Source organism: Podarcis filfolensis (genome assembly GCF_964270895.1).
Source record: "Podarcis filfolensis genome assembly, chromosome: 6".
Lineage (NCBI taxonomy): Eukaryota > Metazoa > Chordata > Lepidosauria > Squamata > Lacertidae > Podarcis > Podarcis filfolensis.
In genome coordinates, this window is record NC_139609.1 from 24,799,345 (window position 1) to 24,817,572 (window position 18,228).

The 18,228-nt window shown below is 42.1% G+C and overlaps 1 protein-coding gene across 5 annotated transcripts in view; it reads left to right on the plus strand.

Annotated features, from left to right (window-relative positions):
* ABCD3 (ATP binding cassette subfamily D member 3) overlaps positions 1-18,228 on the plus strand; it is a 47,497-nt gene that overhangs the window by 3,551 nt on the left and 25,718 nt on the right. For 3 of the 5 annotated variants that reach the window (XM_083620660.1, XM_083620662.1, XM_083620661.1), the window contains exons 2-5: positions 10,994-11,027; positions 12,025-12,123; positions 14,319-14,407; positions 18,011-18,080. In XM_083620660.1, the coding sequence (XP_083476786.1) occupies positions 10,994-11,027; positions 12,025-12,123; positions 14,319-14,407; positions 18,011-18,080 (292 nt within the window). Of the gene's footprint in view, positions 1-10,993; positions 11,028-12,024; positions 12,124-14,318; positions 14,408-16,872; positions 16,943-18,010; positions 18,081-18,228 lie in introns of all 5 variants that reach the window. The other 2 variants (XM_083620663.1, XM_083620664.1) reach the window with 1 other exon arrangement.

Sequence of the window (18,228 nt, forward strand, 5' to 3'; positions counted from 1 at the left end):
TTTTAACTTTCGTATGTTTTTAAGTAGGGTATTTTATTTATTTATCTTTGAGGGGGTTTTTTCATAATCAAGCAGCGTATAGATTTTATGAAATAAACAAATAAGAATATTGAAAACTGTGGCAGATGTAGTAAGCTTGATGAAGCACTCTGCAAGTCCATGAAAAAGTTAAGTTAGCTTTTGAACTCATACATTTAAACTTTCTTGTCTCACCTGTAGAAGGAGAAACATATCTATATTCTTTGTAAATGCCATATGGTAACCTTGTATATCCTGGTATAGTATAAAAATAGTCCCATTACCTCCCATTTGCAAGTAGTGTTTACTTATATGAACATTTGCTTGAATAAAATAACCTTACTTCTACACTAGAGCTAGTTTGCCAAGCTGTTTTAAGTGCCAGACTGAAATAACATGCAATCAGATGTTGTAATACAAAGTCCAAAGAAGGTTGTCATATACTTGTTTACATCCTCTCTTCGGTAACTGAAACTCTTCTGCTTTTAGAAGCTAACGAACTATTATTACTATTATTATTAAATAACATTTAATTGGGTTTCATAAACAAGGAACATAGGAACAACAATAGGAAGAATAGGAAGAATAAATAGACCAAATAGTCTCATGCCCTCTGTATATCACAAAAATATCATAATAAATTTGCAGTAATATCTGCAACATATGGTTCATTATTAGTGGTCAGTGTATAAGTTCTTGGTTTGTGAATTGGTTTAAACAAAAAACAAAGGAGGGGAAAGCGGAGGTTGGAATTCCCTCGATTAGTTCGCTTTCCAATTGGACCTATTGTTTTGAGGTATCATCTAAAATAAAGTGGATGGCATGTCTTACTTGGTTAGCAATAAAATATAGTTTCAGGTTTGGGATACCACAGCCTCCTTCCACTGTGGGGAGGTACAGGAGTTTGGCATTTATTTTGAGTCCTTTGCAGGAAAAAATAAATGAATTTAATTTTTTTCTGCTGCCTTCATATCTGGTTGAGTGGGATCCAAAGTGGGAGTCATTGGAATAGAAATCACAGTTTTGGTAGGATCATCATTTTTACCATTGCTAAACTGTTTCTGAGGGTAAAATGGGTGTTGCTCTATTTTGAAGAATTGTCTGCCATACGGGGGGTTGTTTTGTTAATACAGTCTACAAAGGTTTCTTGTTGCTATTTTTCCTAAATAGCTAAGTATTGTGTGACAGAGTCTAATGCAGGGGTCAGCAACCTTTTTCAGCCGTGGGCCGGTCCACCGTCCCTCAGATCATGTGGTGGGCTGGACTATATTTTGGAAAAAAAAATGAACAAATTCCTATGCCCCACAAATAACCCAGAGATGCATTTTAAATAAAAGCAGACATTCTACTCATGTAAAAACACCAGGCAGGCCCCCCAAATAACCCAGAGATGCATTTTAAATAAAAGGACGCATTCTGCTCGTGTAAAAACACGCTGATTTCTGGACTGTCCGTGGGCCTGATTGAGAAGGCGATTTGGCCGCATCCGGCCCACGGGCCTTAGGTTGCCTACCCCTGGTCTAATGCCTGTGTGTTCTGTGAATGCTTTTTGCATCTTAGGTGGTACATTGAAGCATAAAGCTTCCGATTTTGAGAAGTTAACCTGCAGGCCTGTTAGTGTTGCAAAGTTGTTAAGATCTTGAAGTATGACTGCTCCCGTGTTCAAGAGGTAAGGTGGGTCATAATAATTAAATCATCAGCAAATAGCCCGATCATGCAGTTTAGTTTTTCAGTTTGGACTCTCTTAATGTCTGGTGGTATTCAGAGGCATATAGCTAATGGTTCTAAAGCTAGGATGAACAAAAAGGTAGAGGGTAAACAGCCTTTCTTTGTTACCTGTCAAATCCTTACCAGGGATGAATTTATATTGCTTATTCTGTTGATATATACTATTGTTGTACTGTGTGTTTTGGGTCTATGGACTGCAGTAAAGCTGTGTGTGTGTTTATTCTTACTGTGGCAGAAGATGCGGAGTGTATTTGTTTCATAATGTGTATAAATTTCGGGTCAATTGCAATTTAGATAGAACTGCCAGCAAGTAGTCCCATTCTAGGCAGTCAGAGGCCTTGAGAATGTCCAAGGCCATGACTACCAGTGGGGAAGTTGTCCATACCACATTTGATTATGTTTAAAAGTTTTCTGATTGGTTCATTGATGTTTCAATGGGGGACAAAACCAGCTTGGTCTGGGGCTATTTGTGCAAAAATATATCAATCCTGTTGACTAGCACTGATGTAAAGATTTTGTAATCCTGGTTAATCAGAGATTGGCCAAAAAGATTCTACCTGCTGGTTTCCAAATGGTTTTAGGATAGCTGCAATCTTGGAGTGGTATCATGTTTTGGGGAGGGGTTCCCTTCTCATTAGGTTGTTAAATAGGCAGCCCATAATGTAATAATGTTCCTTTGAATTGTTTATAAAACTTGGAAGTGAAGCCATCAGTCCTGAGCCTTTATGTGGTTTTAATTTTTTAATAACAGTCAATTTCTTCAAGGGAGAAGGGACTAACTAAAAAGGTTTTCTTAACATGAGTTAGTGAAGATAAGTTTTCTAAGAAATTATGGATATCAATTTTTATTTGGGGATTGTGTGGTATATAATTTAGAATTAAAGGAGGCAGCCCAAGTCGAGTGTGTCTGTGCGTGTGTCCATCTTAAAGAAATAAGAACCGGTATATTGTGAGCCATAAATAGTGAAAACGAACTGCTGAGTGGCAGTTCTTATATAGAAAATGGCTATTTCCAGTCAAAGTAATAATGGACCCAAGTTGTCAAATCTAAGTCTAGGGATCCCTACCATAGCTTTTAGTACCCCTACCACACTACCTACAAATTATTGATCTGGATTCAGGGTTAGAAAGCAAACACCTTTTCTGCAGCAGAAGGGCTATCATACAATGGCTGCCCATAACACTAAACTTTTGTTTACCTGATACAAAGGTTTAAAGAGACATGTGGGATCTTCTCTCCCTTGAAGAAGATAAGAAACAGCTTGAGAGGAAAGGATGTGTGTTGTTTGTTGTCCTTCTGGCTGGAGGAAAGAGGCACTTGTTACTGGTGAAAAGATTTGTAGGTGCCTACATTAGGACACCTGTTCTAATTTATCCATTTGTTTACAATGTTTCATCCCAGTTTGATGTTGACTTTGATTAGAATGTTGTGCAATTTATTGTTAAGGGCTTTATAGTCTGTATTACCAACTCTCCTGACAAAAGTTTGATCATGATTACCGAGTTCTGTGGGTGTTAAAATGGTGATGCAAACTCAAGCAAGCATATTGACCTTTCCCCTACTGAAAGGAATTTTGCTTGGTTATTACAGTGTAGGAAGTTTGATATTGGTGAACATGAGTCATTCAATAAACTTTACTCTTTGCCCCAGTGGCGTTGGGGGAACAAGGTGAAAGTTGAGGACAGACAACCTGAGAAATACTGTTGTGACCGGCCTGTAAATAGTAGCATTGCCATGTATATGTCCTTGAATGTTTTGCAGGTTACATGTTTCTGAAGCCATTGGGTCTTTCATTTCACTAGAAAAGGGGTGGGGAGCCTCAGGGTTTTGTATCTGGCCCTCAAGACCCTCCCTAGGCCATGATCTCTCCCTGGGGCATGCACGCTCTTCTATGGCTATAACCCCCTCACTGCCTTCATACCCTCCTTGAGTGATGGTCCTTGAACTGGAATATGTCCTTGAACTATCCATACTATCCATTGCTTGCCTGAATGAAGCGTGTATGTGCGGGTAAACCTGACTTGTGTGTGTCCGGAATGTAACCTACCGTACAAAGGTAAGAGTCAAAGCCATTCCCCCCGGAAGGGTTTTATGAGGGAATTTGGCCCTTCAGCTGAAAAAGTTTTCCCACGCCTGCATTAGTGCTAGATGTTCCATGTAAAGATCGAACTGTTTAGGGTTGTCATATTTCAAAAAGTGAAAATAATCCGGACACAAAAGTTGGGTGTGTGTGTTGAGCTTATGGCTGTATGGTAACCCTAGAACCGTTCTAACTGGGTACCTGTGACAAAGGATTTCGGCAAATACTTCAGATGATTTGTGGAATGGCGTGAGACTTCCTTCTTCCTTAAGGCACATGAAAACTGAGTCAGTGAAAGGTAGCGTTCACGTCTTGTCTGCTATCAGTAAGCTTAGGCCTTAGCTGACAGCTTGAAGACTCTGGCTTCTTTCTTTTTTAAGTGACGGTCACATTTCACTTCTCTCATAAGAACATAAAAAGTGTCCAACTAGGTCAGACTATGGCTTGGCTTGCACAATGTGGTAATGCAAACCATGGCTGACTGGGACTGCATGTGTGTGCTGGCTTCTGGAGCAGAACTCGCATCCTAGTCCTTTTAGCTCAGCTCAGTTCATTTTATTTATTTCATAAAATTTATGTACCGTTTGATTGTAAGAAAACCCTCCAAGTGCTTTATGAAAGGTAAAACAGGAAAATCGGGGGGAAATTGCAACCCTACTTTAAAACATACAAAAGTTAAATACTAAAATAGATTAAAATGACATCAACATTCTCAGCATCTAGGTAGGCAGGCACTGAAAAGAGTGCAGTGATTGTCACTTATTGGTATCAATAGGCAGGGAGTTACAAAGTGCAGGTGCTGTCACACTAAACCAGAGGTTTTCAACCTTTTTGAGTCCACGGCTCCCTTGACAACTAAATTCTTTCTGAGTCACCCCTGTGCAGCTTGGGAGCCCAGTTATGCCACCCCTTTACTGCACAACTGGCAGCCTCTCACCCTTTCTTGAATACCCTTCCTTGTGGAGTGCTCCCTCAGCCTCCTCTCTCCTCCCCTGTCCTTGGGAGACCTCTGGGAACCGCTGCTGCCACCTCTGGTTTCTGAGCTGCCTCCCCCCGTCCCAAAGAGAGGTGCTCCTCACACTGCCCCATAGGGCCTGGGGCTTGTCTGTCCATTCCCAACAGCAAGGACTGGTTGGCTGGGGTCGCTTGCCCGTTTGCTTGCTTACTCCGAGGCCGCTTCAGCTCCTGGCAACCAGCACCCCCTGGCCAGCCCAGCGGCACCATTTGCCTGGGGAGCTTGTAGCTAGGGCTGCTGCAACAAACAGCTGTGCAAGCCTTTTGGAGGCAGAGATACAAGGGCATCAGAGGAGGGAGGGAAGGAAAGAGAGACAGAGGCTAGGGTTGCCTGTGGCACCCCTGACCATCATTCAAGGCACCCCAGGGTGCCACAGCAGTGTACTAAACAATTGAGTTCTTACAAATGCAGAACGGGTGCTGTGTAGCACCTGCAGTAGTGCCCTTTCCGCCAATCAAAGCGGTTGTGTGATCAGATGTAGGGTGGGGCAATCTCGTAGGTAAAATGGTCCCAAGTTGTTAAGGGCTTTATAAACTAATAGTAAAAAAGGTAAACTTTATAAACTAATAGTAACACCTTGATTGCTAAGCCAAGGTTTGGCTTTGCATGTTGTGCAAACCTGGGACTGTGGTTAAGCTCTCTCCTCAATCACTACCTACTACTAAAAGCAAACCTCAACTACTGCTCATGCTTAAGGAGGAGAGAGCTTAACCATGATCCAGGGATTTATTTATTTTATATGACACACTCAGTCAATGTAAGCTAAGAGGACTGGAGAGAAGCAAAGTGGCTGCAATCGCCTCCCTACAAACCCCGTACATTTGCACTAGTTATGGTTTGGCTTAGTGTTGTGTGCGGACGCAGTCCCAAGGTCCATCTAGTCCAGCATTCTCTTTCTTGCACTCAGGTTCTTTGGGGAAGTATACCTGCAGGCCATGAAGGCGACTGTGGTCTCCCCTGTTTAGCCTCAGCATCCACTCTCAGTCACCATTTTTTCTAGGCTAGTAGCTAGATTCTTTGTAGTGCTGAAAAGCACTCCTGCATTTTCTTCCTTTCAGTCTCTCCCAAAAGAATATCATGAGACTTGACTAGCACAGAGGTCTTAGAACATAACTTGCACAAAGGCCTACTGTTTGCTCCTGTGGCTTAATGTTGCATAAATGTGCGGCTCTGTAGCCCAAAGGTTGTATTGTGCAGTGGAATACAAAGAGAGAACAGGAAAAAGGGGAAGATAATACAATTGGGGTGAGAGTCAAGTTATTATAGTCAGGACTGCAGCTTTTTCATTAATCAGTTAGAATCAATGATTCAGAACAGTTTGATCAACTAAAAATGCTCTCCCAGTCAATTCTTAATTCAAGTACTTATAAGAACTGCAGGTGCCAAGTGCTGTCTTGAAAGAGCCATTCCTTCATGTATGAGAAAAAATGTGTTTGTTGTGGACATGCGCAAATCACTGAAAAAGAAAGCTTTGCTTTTATTTAGAACTATTTTTGTTGTACGTAAATTTATTGAGATTTTATCCATTGACTAAATTCAGTCAATTGACTTAAGGTTTTTCTTTAGCTGGCTCACAGTCCTTGTTACAGTGGTTTGTGTATTTTAGCACATTGTTTTCCTAGCTTTTTAAAGTGTTTTAGAAGCATCACAAAAGAGGTTTTTGGAGAGTAGTAAGTACCCAACAAGGACAAAATATTCCCAGAAGAAAGTGTTGAAGGAATTTGCAGTTGTGGGCAAGTGTCTTGTGTGTACTGTTCTGATGCATAAATCTGTACACTCATTTGCCTGCTGGCAGAAGAAAGCTCTTCTAGGTAAAAGGTAATGTATTACCTTATTACATTACCTTTGCACTTTGATTCCTGTACTTGGCATGCTACACAGATGGAAAAGGAAATGTGGTGGAGCAGCCAAAGGTGTACATTGGCTATCGTAGAACAAAAATTGTGTTTCCTTAATATAAAAAATTGCTAAAAAGAACTGTATAACAAATTGCAATGGCCAGTGTCAGAAGCAGAAATGAAATGTTTTGGGGTTCTTGTTTTTTAAAAAAATGAACATGCTTCATTTTGTGGAAACCTGGAATCATACATAGGCAGCTTCCTGTATCAACACTGGTATCAAATGCAGTGTCTCATTGCCCCCCTACCAGTCCAGCCACTGGCACTCAGGGTTCTAATTTCTACCTGGTTATAGCAACTAGGGTGGAATTTGTAGGAAAAGGAGAGGAAATGCCTCCTCTTTTTTAATCCTTCTTCCTCTCCCAGGAACTTTCTAAGAAGAGAAGGGAGGGGAGAACTATGGTAATAGAGAGAGTGACCCGATACCACCTGCACAAACAGTCCTGGGAAAGGGCTTTGGGAACATCTTGCCACCTTGCTTCCAATCTCTGGGAAGGATTAGTTGAAGGAGACCCTTGGGACTTTGGGAACCCTCACCACTTTGGGTCACCTGTCTTAACAGACATAGCCTCTGATCAGCAGTGATGTTGCGCAGTGTCACAAATGCTTATAGCTTGCGCTGCATGCACCCATGCCCAAATTTAGATGGAGAGGATGGAGTGTCTGGGACCAGCAGAGATGGTCCCACATAGTACTGGTCCTGTATTACTTTATGAAGCAACTGAGCCCTGTGTTGCTAGGGTGGTATGTGGTGGGCTTCACTGTGTTGCAGGATGTATATGAGTTTCAGTGTGGAGCAGTGTTTTAGGGGTGCTGTTGCGGATCTCAGTGTAGGGCAGAGTTGGTGTTCAATGTAGGTCAGAGTTTGGGAGCGTAGGTTGTGGGCAGGGCCAGATTTAGCTTTGATGAGGCCCTAAAGTACTGAAGGTAATAGGGCCCTTTATATGTCAAGCCGTCCTTTGTCAACAACAAATTGTCACTGTTTTCTGTGTTGAATATATGCTATATGGTAATTTATGGACCTAATAGGTCCATACACAATGCATAACACTGTTACTGTATGTAGGTTTTATTTTATTTGTTTTTTATCTTATATTTTGGAAATGTACATCCAGTTTTTTCCCCCTTTAAATTTTTTTGGGTCCCCACTATAGCTTGTTTAGCTTATACATAAATCCGGCACTGGTTGTGGGGTGTGGGCACCTCTAGTGATTTGATTTCTTGAGCAACTAAACACATGACATCCAAACAGAGGTTGGATGGCCATCTGTCATGTATGCTTTAGTTGAGATTTCTCCATTGCACAGAGATCCCCTCTGTGTCCCTTCCAGGTCTATGATTCTATCTCACATGTATGCATTGCCCAGTCATCCTCTCACCCCACATGTTGTGAAATTAAATACTGGAAGAGAATGGCAATTTTTTCTTGGCAGACCTTCCTTGGGGAGGGGAACTTCTGAGTGTGGTGTTCACTATGGGATGTGGGCATGTGTATATGGTTGCAGTATGAGTGGGTTGCATGCATGTGTGTCTATTGTAGATGTGGTTCTCCCATGACAATTTGTTAAGTTCCTAAATGTTTCCACAGACCCAGAAAGGTGGTTGAACCCTTTTGTAACCACTGTACCACTCTGTGATACAGTTTTTCATGATACAGTGGTACCTTGATTTAAGAACAGTCCTGTTTACGAACGATTCGGTTTACGAATTCCGCAAAACTGGAAGTAGTGTCCCGGTTTGTGAACTTTACCTCAGTTTAAGAGCAGAATCTGAATGGTGGAAAGGCACCGGTGGCGGGAGGCCTCATTAGGGAAAGCGTGTCTCAGTTTAAGAACAGTTTTGGTTTAAGAACGGGCTTCTGGAACAGATTAAGTTTGTAAACCGAGGTACCACTGTATGTACATAGTCATTGGACATAGCATCTACTAGGTTACTCTGTCTGCAAACACTTCAGTCCTTGCAGGATTTTAGCTTTACTTTTGCTTTCAGCCATGTACAACACCTTTTTCTAGAACTTTTTTCATATATTTTAATGGGGCTGGAAAACCTGAATAATTTGAACCACTGATCAAAGCTTCACGAAACCAATGGCATTCACTCCCACGGGAAGCAGTGATAGGATGGCTTTCAAAGATTGGATGGCTTTAAAAGAGGATTAGGCTAATTCACGGACAATAAGGCTGTCCATCATCATCATCATTTTATTTATATGCCACCTTCCCATAGTTAAAACAATGCTCAAGGCTACTAGCCATGATGGCTACTCTCTGCCTCCATGGTTAGAGGCAGTAATGATGGAAATCCCAGGAAGACAGTGTGTTGTTGCACTTGGGTTCTGCTGGGGGGTTTCCCACAGGCATCTGGTTGGCTGCTGCGAGACTGTTGCTCGACTAGATGGGAAATTGGTCTGATTAAACAGGCTTTCCTCGCGTTTTTTAAAATTGGTACCAAACTTCCAAGTATTGTGCCCTTTGGTAGAATTATAACTTCTGGCTCTCTCTGGAAACTTAGACTAAAGACCCTTTAATGGGGAAAAAAGGCCTTCCAACAGCTATACAGTGGTACCTCGAGTTAAGTACTTAATTCGTTCTGGAGGTCCGTTCTTAACCTGAAACTGTTCTTAACCTGAAGCACCATTTTAGCTAATGGGGCCTCCCGCTATGCCGCTGCCACACGATTTCTGTTCTCATTCTGAAGCAAAGTTCTTAACCCAAGGTACTATTTCTGGGTTAGCGGAGTCTGTTACCTGAAGCGTATGTAACCCAAGGTACCACTGTATCTTGATTAGCAGTGTAACCTTATATGTGCAGTACTGTACTAAGAAGTAGATTCTACCAAGTCCAATGGGGATTTCTCCCACCTACGGGAGTATAGGATTACTGCCTAAACGGGAGCAAAGGATCTCATTGTGTTTGTAACTGAGTTGCACATTGTAGGCGACGTTGTCAGAAATAACCTGTGAACTGGTGCCACACCTAGTGAATCAGGTTGTACTAGAATGATTAACTGTGTGTCTTGTACTTTTAATCCTTTAAAGAGTACTGCCATAATTCCCCCAGGCAGGAATTTTAAGTTACAGCTAGTGCTGTTCTAGCCTAACCTGTCTGTCCCTGCGCATCATGCTCATACACACATGTGTGGATGCTGGAGTGGGGGCAATACCAGCAGGGTGTAATTTACAGAGATAGTAAATGTCCCACTCCAACTCTATAATCTTTATATGGAACACATAAATGCTTATAACATGTGAACAAGGGCTGAGACATCAAAGGAACTTTCAATGCTCAGTTGTCCAAATTATTTTTCTCATTAATAACGTTGATCTTTGTGTGTGTTCTTAAGTAATTTATAAACTTCCCTTAGGTATTCATCAAAATCTTTGAGCATTCTATTGTAAAGGCTTCTTTTGGATCACAGCTCTTGGATAATATATATATATCCAGGGCAGGGGGAAATATGGCAATAAAAATTACCTTTCTGCAAAAAAACCAACAACTCGACAGTGCTAATTTATGCTTTCTGCTCCCACTACCCTGAACACAATCAGGAGACCAACTTACCAGCCACATTGTATTTCGTGCCCTTTTTTGCCCTGCAAATCTCACCTATTTCGGCTGATAATGCTTATCTCAAGACTTCCAATGTAGGAGCATTAAAATCCAGAAATATTATTGCAGCTGTTTATGCCAATTTTGTAAAATTAGACACTGAAGCCCATATGAATCCAGTGGTCGCTTCTGATAACTGTCCACCTGAAAGTGTGGGGTTCAGTTTTCAGGCTTCAATACCTTTTTAAAGAATAGACTCTTTCCTGGTAGTAATGGGAGTTGTAAGGATGTATAACTCCCCCCCCCCCCAGTCCAGCCCAGGAGCAAATTAGCAGGGTGTCTGCAGTACATGAAGACAGTAGAAATAATGTCATTGATATGAAAAAGTTTCCAGTAGAATATTTGGCCGCTTTTATGCTGAATAATTGAATTTTATACTGGAATTACATACCATGACAAAACAACAAAACCACCAGGGTGGCAAGGGGGAATGCATAAATGATGCATTTCTCCTGTGGTTGAAAATCAGCTTCTGTATGCCTTGTGCTAAACTGCTTTCATTTCCAAAAAAACTGCTGTATATTACTACTATTGCTCTACCTAGTAAAGAAACAATTTAAGGTTTTTGATATTTTTATATGATGTCTTTTGAATAACTCTCCTTCTGAACCAAGAAAGTAACTAAAATAACTCTTCTGTTTGCAGAAAGAAAAGTGGAAAAACATTACCTGGCAATGAGGTGAGTCTTACTAAATTTGTCAATGTTAATGGAGATCAGGCATCCCCAAACTCGGCCCTCTAGCTGTTTAGGGACTAGAATTCCCATCATCCCTGACCACTGATCCTGTTAGCTAGGGATGATGGGAGTTGTAGTCCCAAAACAGCTGGCGGGCTGAGGTTGGGGATGCCTGGGATAGACTGCTTGCTTACTCATGGGTTGATCTGATGAGTGCTTTAGCCCGCTGCTTCTTGAAGTAGAACCTTCTCCAACTAGGTCCTTTTCAGCATTTTATTGGGTGTTCATTGGCCAGCAAGAATCTTATGTGGCAACCTGGAGCATCCAAGTTATTGGATCCATTCATGAGTAAGCACTGGTGACTACAGGCAAACATTTTCCTCTTTGAAAAATGGAAGCTTATGTAGTTGTTGTTGTTGTTTAGTCGTTTAGTCGTGTCCGACTCTTTGTGACCCCATGGACCAGAGCACGCCAGGCACTTCTGTCTTCCACTGCCTCCCGCAGTTTAGTCAAACTCATGCTGGTAGCTTCGAGAACACTATCCAACCATCTCATCCTCTGTCGTCCCCTTCTCCTTGTGCCCTCCATCTTTCCCAACATCAGGGTCTTTTCCAGGGAGTCATCTCTTCTCATGAGGTGGCCAAAGTATTGGAGCCTCAGCTTCAGGATCTGTCCTTCCAGTGAGCACTCAGGGCTGATTTCCTTAAGAATGGATACGTTTGATCTTCTTGCAGTCCATGGGACTCTTAAGAGTCTCCTCCAGCACCATAATTCAAAAGCATCAATTCTTTGGCGATCAGCCTTCTTTATGGTCCAGCTTATGTAGTATTTGGCAGATTTAGGGTTCCAACAGCAATTCGTGTAGAATGGTTTGGCTGTTTCAAAGTGATTAAAATACAGTTGTGTGCATGGCATCTAATACTGTGCTGTCAGTTGACCAATATGGAATGCAAAAAGAAAACAGCAAGATAATTGTATTGTGTTCTCTTTTCATGTGCAGAAAGAAGTCAAGAAAGAACGAGCTGTAGTAGACAGAGTATTTTTTGCGAGAATACGACAAATCCTGAGAGTTATGGTCCCTAGAACATTTTGTAAAGAGGTAAGCTGCAAATGAAGAACAATCAACCTGTCTAATTATGTTGCTTTTACCTGTCACCGTGATTCTAATAATCTGATCACTTTCTGATGTCATTTATATCAAACTATTTTCCATGCAGCCTTTTCAGTTACCAGAATTAAGTTGGGCTCAGAGTAATGGCTTTCAATATGCATTTAAGCCTCAAATTGATGGGTTTCAATATACGTTATTTCTCATATATCTGATGACTTAAAAATAGTTTTTATTGAAGATTTTTTTGTGTTACTAGCAAATAAACAAACAAAAAAAAGTGTGTATAGTGTCTACTTTCAAATAATAGTCTTTTTCACAGTTTGTTTGCATTCAGCACACAAGACAATGACTTATCCCAGTCAACAGCATATGAATTGATATGGGTATACAACACGCCCGCCCCGCCCCCCCGTCCCATACACATACAAACAAACCCGACTGCAACCAACTGAATATAACCAACGAAGCTCTGGACCTCCAATCTCTCGCAATGCCAACAAAAATAAATATATATATGTAAAGAACCTACTGACGTGATGTTGGCACAAAAACCCTGCACGAACACTATGCAATAGAACTAAATATCATTATTCCCTCCCCACAATCTCTCTCCCCTATTTTCTCTTTCCTTTCTCTTTTCCCCCAACTGCATAATGTTTATGACACCTTATTCATATGTCATTGAGAACATCAAGAAAATTGGGAATTACAGACCTGCTGTGAGAACTGAGCCTCATAAATATGGGACACATCAGTGGCTATAGTTGAGATTTGCATAAGATGGTTTCCATGATTTTTCTTTAGCCTGGCCTTCTGTTTAATCCAGGTTAAAATGTTTTTCGGCTTTTTATTTAATTTCACAGCATTGCGTCCAGATTTGCCCTTCCAAGAATGAAAGGGTCCTTCTATTCCAGTGGGGAAATCCAGTGAGGGGAGGGGGAGACAATTTGTGCCAATACCCCTTCTACCTGCAGCCCCCAACACTGCCTCCAAGACTTTTCTGAAGGGTCTCCCAACCCTTTAGAGCAGCATTGTTCAGTGAGGGGGCGGAACAGCTTTTTCCAGTGCACAGGGAGAAAGGGAGTCTGCTAAGACTGTTTCACATAGCATCTCATGGGTAGAGATTTGCCTAGAGGCAGTCTGGATCCAACACATAGACATTTACTGGCTTTTTTCTTAAAAGAAACTTTTAATGATTCTCTGGTGAAGGCCAACTGAAACTCAGGGGTATGGGAGCCACCAGAAGTGTCCAGTAAGAGAATCTTAGTGATCAAGGTGGAGCATAAGGAATCAGGCGGTCCTTAAGGTATTTTGGATGAAAGTTACCGTATTTTTTGCTCTATAGGACACACTTTTTCCCCTCCAAAAATTAAGGGGAAATATGTGTGCGTCCTATAGAGCGAATGCAGGCTATGCGGCTGCGCAGTACTCCATCTCGCTGTTCTAGCTTTGGGTTAGCTGTGCAAAGCCTCTGCAGGGCAGCGGGGTGAAGGCACCCCGCTGCCCTGCGGAGGCTTCAAAGGCTGTCCCCGAAGCCAGAACAGCGAGACAGAGCGCTGCACAGCGAGACAGAGCACTGCACAGTGCTCTGTCTCACTGTTCTAGCTTGGGGATGGCTGCGCAAAGCCTCCGCAGGGCAGCGGGGTGCCTTCACCCCGCTGCTCTGTGGAGGCTTCAAAGGCTGCACTCCGGGGGCTTCAAGCAGCTATCCGCAAGCCTTCGGAGCATAGCGCGAATGCCCGCTGCGCTCCGAAGGCTTGCAGATAGGCGCCTGAAGCCTGGAGAGTGAGAGGGGTTGGTGCACACCGATCCCTCTTGCTCTCCAGGCTTCGCTTTGCTGGAGAGGCACTGCATAGTTTTCCCTCTCTGCGCAGCACCCCTTCAGCGAAGCGGGAGGAGAAATGGAAGGGGCTCCGTTTCTCCTGCTGCTTCGCTGAAGGGGCGCTGAGCAGAAAGGGGGATAATTTTTTTTCCCTGTTCTCCCCCTCCTATGGTCCGGTGCGTCCTATAGAGCGAAAGATATGGTATTTAGGCCTTTGTGGATTAACACAAGTACCTTGAACTAAATGACTAAAATTTGTGCCCTGTCCTTTGTAATTGAAGAAAGACTCTAGGCTGTTTGCAGAAAACTCATTAAGGAATGATCATCTGTGAACACTGACAACTCACTTTACTTTTACTAGACAGGTTATTTGGTACTTATTGCCATGATGCTGATACTTCGCACATACTGTGATATTTGGATGATTCAGAACGGAACTGTTATTGAAAGGTAAGCATTCCATATTTGATCCTTGTATGATATACTCGTGTGATGTATAAGATTGCAATAACTAGGGGGAAAGGTTGCATAAAATGGATTGGCAGTTGACTTAGATTTTAAAAGATAATCGGATGGGAAGGTAAATTATTGTTCCTGCTGTGAGAATGAACCAAAAAGAGCCTCTGGCTCTTATTTCTCTTCTCGTTCTCTCTTGTAGCTGTGTGGAAGAGAAGCTGTGAATTCTAAATTAACCACAGTTTGATCATGACTTGTTCTTACTAACGATAGTTAAAAAGAAATCTCAGTTTACAGAGTTCAGAAGTCATGGGGAACTGTGACTAGTTTAAATTCAAATGCAGATGTTTTCAGGTTCTTCTCACATGGAGGAGGGGAATGCCTGGGCTCGAGGCTTGTCACAGCTCATTCTGGTAGCAGAAAACCATGCCTTCCCTCTGGCCCTGTTTGCATATAATAGCTTATCATTGTTTGGTGCTATTTATCCAAGCTGGAACAAGACTAAGCACAGCTTCATCACCCTCGCACGTGAACCTGAGTGAAACTTTGGCTTGCATAATCTCCTGCTCTCGTGTGTTTTGTTTCACTTTTTCAGACACCTGGTTTTGCATACGAATCAGAGGCGGTGGTTTAAAACATGTTACTTAAACATTCCAGATTTATGCCCTGTGGCTTGAAGCTGGCTTGTTTTGAAGAATACAAAACAGAGTTTGTTTTAAACCACAACAGCCAGTTCCTACACCACAAGCTGAGATTACATGACAGGGAAATTAAACGCTGCAGAAGTACTTGTTTCAGATGCTGGGGGAGCACAAGTCTTTGCTCAGGCTTGTTCTAGATTATACATCTCTCACTAAACCATGGTTTAGTGTGTTGCGCAAAGGGGACCGATGCATCCATTATTCAGTCAGTGGCCCATCTCATACATCTCATTAAACCATAGTTTAAAACTTAAGTATGCTTAATGGGAATGAGTAGCATGCTGGGTGTGTCTGCTGAAAAGTTCTTATTTCGTTCATCCTCGACTTGTGCTGCCACCACACCACTGTGAAAAGAGTCAGGGTTGTTGTGATGTCCGAATCTGGTTTCTTAGATTGTCTTTCTCCAAATACAAAGTGTGAGCAGTAAAGCATGAACAAACTACGACACTGAGTTTGGAGGTCATGACAAGCCAGACCATCTTGTTTCCCATCAACATGGCATGAGCAGGAGACTGTTCAGCATCATGCTACGCATTCGCATTACAGCATAGTTTAACTATAGTTTAATGTAACAATAGCTAATATGGTCCGCCCTCCCCAGATATGTGGGACTACAACTCCCATCATCCTTGGCTATTAACTATGCCTGGTTGGAGTCGATGGAAGTTCTGGTCCATGACATCTCAAGGGGTGTGTGTGTGGAGTGTTAAGGTAAAGGTAAAGGGACCCCTGACCATTAGGTCCAGTCGTGACCGACTCTGGGGTTGCGGCGCTCATCTCGCTTTACTGGCCGAGGGAGCTGGCGTACAGCTTCCAGGTCATGTGGCCAGCATGACTAAGCCGCTTCTGGCGAACCAGAGCAGCGCACAGAAACACCATTTACCTTCCCGCTGGAGCGGTCCCTATTTATCTACTTGCACTTTGACGTGCTTTCGAACTGCTAAGTTGGCAGGAGCAGGGACCGAGCAACGGGAGCTCACCCCGTTGTGGGAAGTGGGGAGTGTTAGCTACTGATTTAATGTGATGTGTGAACCAGGCCAATGTAGTTATAATTGTCACGAGTGAAAGCTCAATCCAAGCAAACAATTAGTTTTCTCTGACAGTTGATAGGATACTGGTAGCGGGGAGGGACCAATTTGTGGCAAATTTCCTATTTGTTGTACAAAATATAATCCAGGATAATTTATTTCTGTGGTGTATAATCTGTAAATAAAATGCAGTCTTGTAGGCAGAAGTGATATTCAGAGACTTTCTGTATTTTAAAAGAAGAGGAATGTGCTTGAGTTTCGGTTTCTTGTTTGGGTTTCATAATACAAAAAATGAACCAATTGTACACAAAATACCATTTGACTTTATTATTTTTATCTTGCACATTTAGTTCTCTGTTAAATCGGTTGCATGTCTGTCATGTCAGCAGTAATGATTATTGATATAGTGGTACCTTGGTTTTCGTACGTCTCCGTTGACTAACGTTTCAGTTTTTGAACGCCGTATACCCGGAAGTAAATGCTTCCATTTTTTAACATGCCCAGGAAGTCATGCCACGCAACTTCCATACTGAGTTTTCTGTATCAAGTTTTCTTTATTGACACTTCTGTATTGAGTTTTCAGTTTTTGAATGTTTCAGAACTTGAACGGTCTTCCAGAACAGATTACGTTCGAAAACCGAGGTACCACTGTACACTGTAAAAATATATAATGGTGGTAACTCTTCAGTCATTAGCAGAGCTGTTAAATTATGTACATTTTTTCTTGCAGTGCAATCGTAAGCAGGGATCTGTCGCTATTCAAGAAATCCTTTTTTAAATTTGTAGTTTCCATTCCACTGGTAAACAGATATTGTTAATATTAGCATGCACCTGTTACATTTATGCTGTGATAACTGACGCATAACTGAAGCAATTAGCTTTTTCCTTCCAGTTTATGTCTTCTGAAATTTAGTTTGAATAACGTCAACTAAATTGTACAGTTTATGGTGCTCCTGTGGTTTTCTATTTTTTTATTTTAATTGCTTCAGAATGTATGGTCTTACAAATTGTACTGAATGGTGTCGGTTATCTTCACTGTTGCTTTCTACCTCTTCCAAAGTAAACCCCTTTGCCTAGACAGAAGAGAGAACAAAGTAAACAATTCCCCAGCTAGATCAAGGCATTACCAAATGGTCAGAACTTCTCTGTCCTCACTACATTTTTAAACCCTTGTCGCCATTCACCTACCCATTCCTGACCTTGCCCTCTCCCCACCCTCCACTGTTTTTGGTTTCTCCTCACATTTTTTTTGGGGGGGGAGGGGAACACACCTTTCTTAATTTCTAATTCTGCTAATCAAAACGTTTGGGCTCAGTGGGCCAAATGCTATTTATTTATTTCCAAAGGAAACAAAACTGCCTCTTCAAGTGGTAGCCCATTATAGCTCCTTCCTCCCCCCATCCCGGTGTCCTGAGGTCATTGGGATGCATAATTCTTTGTGAACAGAAGATAGAGAATGAGGAGAGGACATGAGGACATAGTGATAAGTTGGGCAACTGTACATCGTGGAGGGGTGGAATTCAACACTGAGCTTGTTTGGTGACAGCCCTATTGTTTCCTTCCATGGAGAGAGAAAGCTTCCTGGAAGACCCGCAGCCTTCCCCACGTTAACAGCCTCTATAGTTAGTTGTTTTAGAGCTGCAGTGGAAACGCGGAGAAGGGTTTCGGTAGACCAGCTGTTGCTTTGTCAGCAGATGTGGAAGCGCATCTGTATGCCTGTATGGTGGAACTAGAGTCCTGCTGCTTTCTTTGTTGAACTTCTTGTCCTGTGTTCACCTTAAATGGCTTTCTACTTTGCCTTCATGGAACCATTGTGGGATGGGCTTTGCTTCCCTTACGCCTAACATTTTGCATGTGGTGGTTTGCAGTGCTATCATTGGCCGCAGCAGAAAAGATTTCAAGAGGTACTTGTTCAACTTCATCGCTGCTATGCCTGCTGTAAGTGTTGACATCGCTTTTGTAAATGTGACCAATTCCAACTTCTCAGATGAGCTCCAAAGTTAGCTGTTGTGTTTTAAAAATTGAAATGGCATGTTATTTTCTTTTTTAAAAAAACTAAAAAAAACTTGCGCATGCATCTAGGGTC